The 2975-nt window shown below is 47.2% G+C and overlaps 1 protein-coding gene across 1 annotated transcript; it reads left to right on the top strand.

Annotated features, from left to right (window-relative positions):
- Window positions 1-1401: 1401 nt before the first annotated feature.
- LOC113828866 (antifreeze protein Maxi-like) lies at window positions 1402-2498 on the top strand. The gene is made up of 3 exons (XM_070140563.1): window positions 1402-1451; window positions 1581-1609; window positions 1722-2498. Exons 1-3 carry the CDS (start codon window positions 1412-1414, stop codon window positions 2424-2426), a joined length of 774 nt encoding a protein of 257 aa, XP_069996664.1. The 5' UTR covers window positions 1402-1411; the 3' UTR covers window positions 2427-2498.
- Window positions 2499-2975: the final 477 nt, after the last annotated feature.

Below are 2975 nucleotides of genomic sequence, written 5' to 3'. Positions count from 1 at the left end.
AAATAACTTAAAATATATATCAATGGAAAAACCGAAGCTCTCATTTTCTATATCCATCATTTCTATTTAATTTTTTTAAATTTCTTTTCTATTCTTTCTTTCTTTATTTATTTATTCATTTTTACTGACATTTTTATTTTTTATTTTTTCTATTCTTTATTTATTTACTTATTTATTCATTTTTTTGTGACCAGAATCCCTGTGCATTTGACCAAACGGCTCTGATTAGCCTGATTGGGTCTTCCGAGTGAAGTGAAGAAATCCTGCATAAAACACGCGAATATGCCGAATGCCTTTTCGCTATGCTGTAAGTCCGGAAGAATCAGTACAGCGAAAAGGCCTTCGGTGTATTAGTGTCCTCTTGCTTTTTCTTTTGTTTTGTTTCTCTATTGCAGGTGACTCATCAATCCTTCAGCCATGTGCACCTGTTCACCAGCAGCTTATAGATTGTGTTCAGCCCATGAAACCAAGTGACAGAAATAGCTTTTAAAAGGTATTCCTTGTTCGTGAGTATTATATGAGTAGTGCATGGTAATACTGCTACATAAATGATGGTAGCATGATAGCATTGCTACGTAAATGATGGGAGCATAATATAATTACATAAATTATGGCAGCATGATAATATTGCTACATAAATTATGGTGGCCCAAAAGTATTGCTACATAAATGATTGGAGTATCATGATATTGCTACGTAAATGAAGGAGCATCATATTATTACTATGTAAATAAAGGGGGCATGATAATATTGTTACGTGCATCCTATAATCGATTTACATCTACATCATATCGTATTAATTACTGGAATTTGTCCATGAGTTATAATATTGTGTCAATGTTGTGGTGAATCAAACTAGACTTCAAGGTATAAATATTACGATTTGTAAATTTGAAATAAATGTGTAAATTTGTTCCTTTCTCTTATTTTTTCATAAAACAAACCAAAACACTAAATAGAAAGTAATTACAGAAAAGAGTATAGAGGAGAATAAATGACTACGATTTTCACAAGAATTGATACCATTTGCAATTCGTGTGAACAATTCTCCCAAAGCGTCACCTGGAAAACATTCTCACCTATAGCTTCACCACGTCTGCCACAGCGAACTCCGTCGAAAGTAATCGGCAAAAGCTCCCGAAGACGAAGACATGCAAATCAGAACAAAGCGAGTGAAACGAGAACGAGAGAGACGCGGAGTGAAGCAAAGCGATGAGGCACAAAAGCCCCGCGACAAGAGGCCTCCCCGAGTGCCATTGTGAGTGTCAGGAGTGTCACAATGGGGCGGTGTCGTGCCCCTTGGGTGCCGCCCCCTCAGCCCCTTTGATTCCGACGCGAAATTCTCTGCCGTTGCTCTATAAAACGGCGAGGTCGGTTGGATTCCGGCACAGTCCCTCTCTCGTCTCTCGCCATGGCTTCGTTCAAGAGTGCTTTGGTCGTCCTCTGCCTCGGTGAGCTGCTCGCTTCGGAATGCGTTTGCTGGAATTGATTTATCTGGTTGTTTATTTATTTGTTTTGATAGTAAACGAATGAGAATCGATTCAGAATCTTCATGTTTTCTTTCCTCTTTTTCGTCCCAGGCTTGGCCGCTGCCGAGGACACTATGCGCGTAAGTAGCTTTGTGTGTTTGGTTCGTCTACTGAGACATGGTCATGGCGTTTGGCTTATTGTTAACTACATAAAAACATTTATCATAATTTTTCAATGATATGATATTCCAGGAGAAGCGCGGCTTCACTGGCGGCGCTGGTTATGGCGGCGGGTACGGCGGCGGCCACGGGGGTAGCGGCGGCGGCTTCCTGGTCGTCAGCGGCGGAGGCGGCGGCGCCCACGGGCCCAGCGCCGCCGACATCGCCAACCAGGCTGCCGCTCAGGCCTCTGCCGCCGCCGCCGGCCTCAAGGGCGCCGCCGCAGGTGCTGCCGGCGCCGCAGCCAACCAGGCCGCCGCCATCGCCGCCGCCGCCTCGCAGACAGCCCAGGCAGCCGCCGCCCAGAAGCAGTCGCAGGCCGCCCAGCTGACGCAGGCCAGGCAGGGCGCCCACGCCGCCGCCTTCGCCGAGTCGTCCCTGTCGGGGCAGGCCGCCGCCGCCGAGGAGGCGGCCGAGAACACGCACAAGCTCGCCCTGTCGGTGGCCGGCGACCTGGCCGCCGCCAGGCACGAGGCGCAGGCCGTGGTGGCGCAGGCCTTCCAGGCGCTGCAGGCTGCGCGGGACGTGCGGGCCACGCAGGCCGCCATGGCGTGGCAGGCGCAGCAGGCCGCCCAAGCCCTGGGCCTGCAGCAGAGCGTGGTGGTGAGCGACCTGCAGTCCGCCCTGGGCGCCGCGGCGCAGGCGCAGGCAGCGTCCGCCAAGGCGCTGGCCAAGGCCAAGGGCAGCGGAGGCGGATACAGCGGCGGGTTCGGAGGCGGGTTCGGGTACGGCCACTGAAGCCACACGCTGCTTGCACAGGCCATGGGACGTGTACATAGATCACATGACGAATAAATCTGCTTGAATTTACCTCGGTTGCACTTTATTATTGCCTTGTCCATGGGAGTCACATTATGGTGAATAGACGCGTATTGTGAGGAAGAAAAGATAAGAATGTGGAATAATACAAGCCTCATTATGAAGCAGAATATTACATAGCATGATGATTTTCGACAAACGTGAGAGAGAGAAAAGAAGATCGAACAGAAGATAGAAAATCATGTTTAAAATCAAGAAATCTAACATTCAACCTATACAAGTAAATTTCAATATACAAACAGATAAAAAGAGTAAAAGCATTTGTGTGTGTGAAAATAAACAAATAAGGTGACAGATGAATAGACTGATAAATAGGGGGTGGAAGGAGGAAGGCACATAAATAGATTTTTGGAGACAAATAAATAGAATATAAAGAAAGGCGGAAGAATAAGAACAGCACATAGGCAAGTGAGATATATAGACAGGCAAAAAGACACAGACACAGAGAGACAAACAAAGAGAAAGAGA

This window comes from Penaeus vannamei, chromosome 27, assembly GCF_042767895.1.
Source record: "Penaeus vannamei isolate JL-2024 chromosome 27, ASM4276789v1, whole genome shotgun sequence".
Lineage (NCBI taxonomy): Eukaryota > Metazoa > Arthropoda > Malacostraca > Decapoda > Penaeidae > Penaeus > Penaeus vannamei.
This window is presented reverse-complemented; position numbering and strand designations above follow the sequence as displayed.

Coding starts and splice junctions, on each gene's coding strand:
- LOC113828866 (XM_070140563.1), top strand. CDS start 1,412: ATGGCTTCGTTCAAGAGTGCTTTGGTCGTCCTCTGCCTCG. Junction 1,452..1,580: donor TTTGGTCGTCCTCTGCCTCG/GTGAGCTGCTCG, acceptor TTTTCGTCCCAG/GCTTGGCCGCTGCCGAGGAC. Junction 1,610..1,721: donor CTGCCGAGGACACTATGCGC/GTAAGTAGCTTT, acceptor ATGATATTCCAG/GAGAAGCGCGGCTTCACTGG.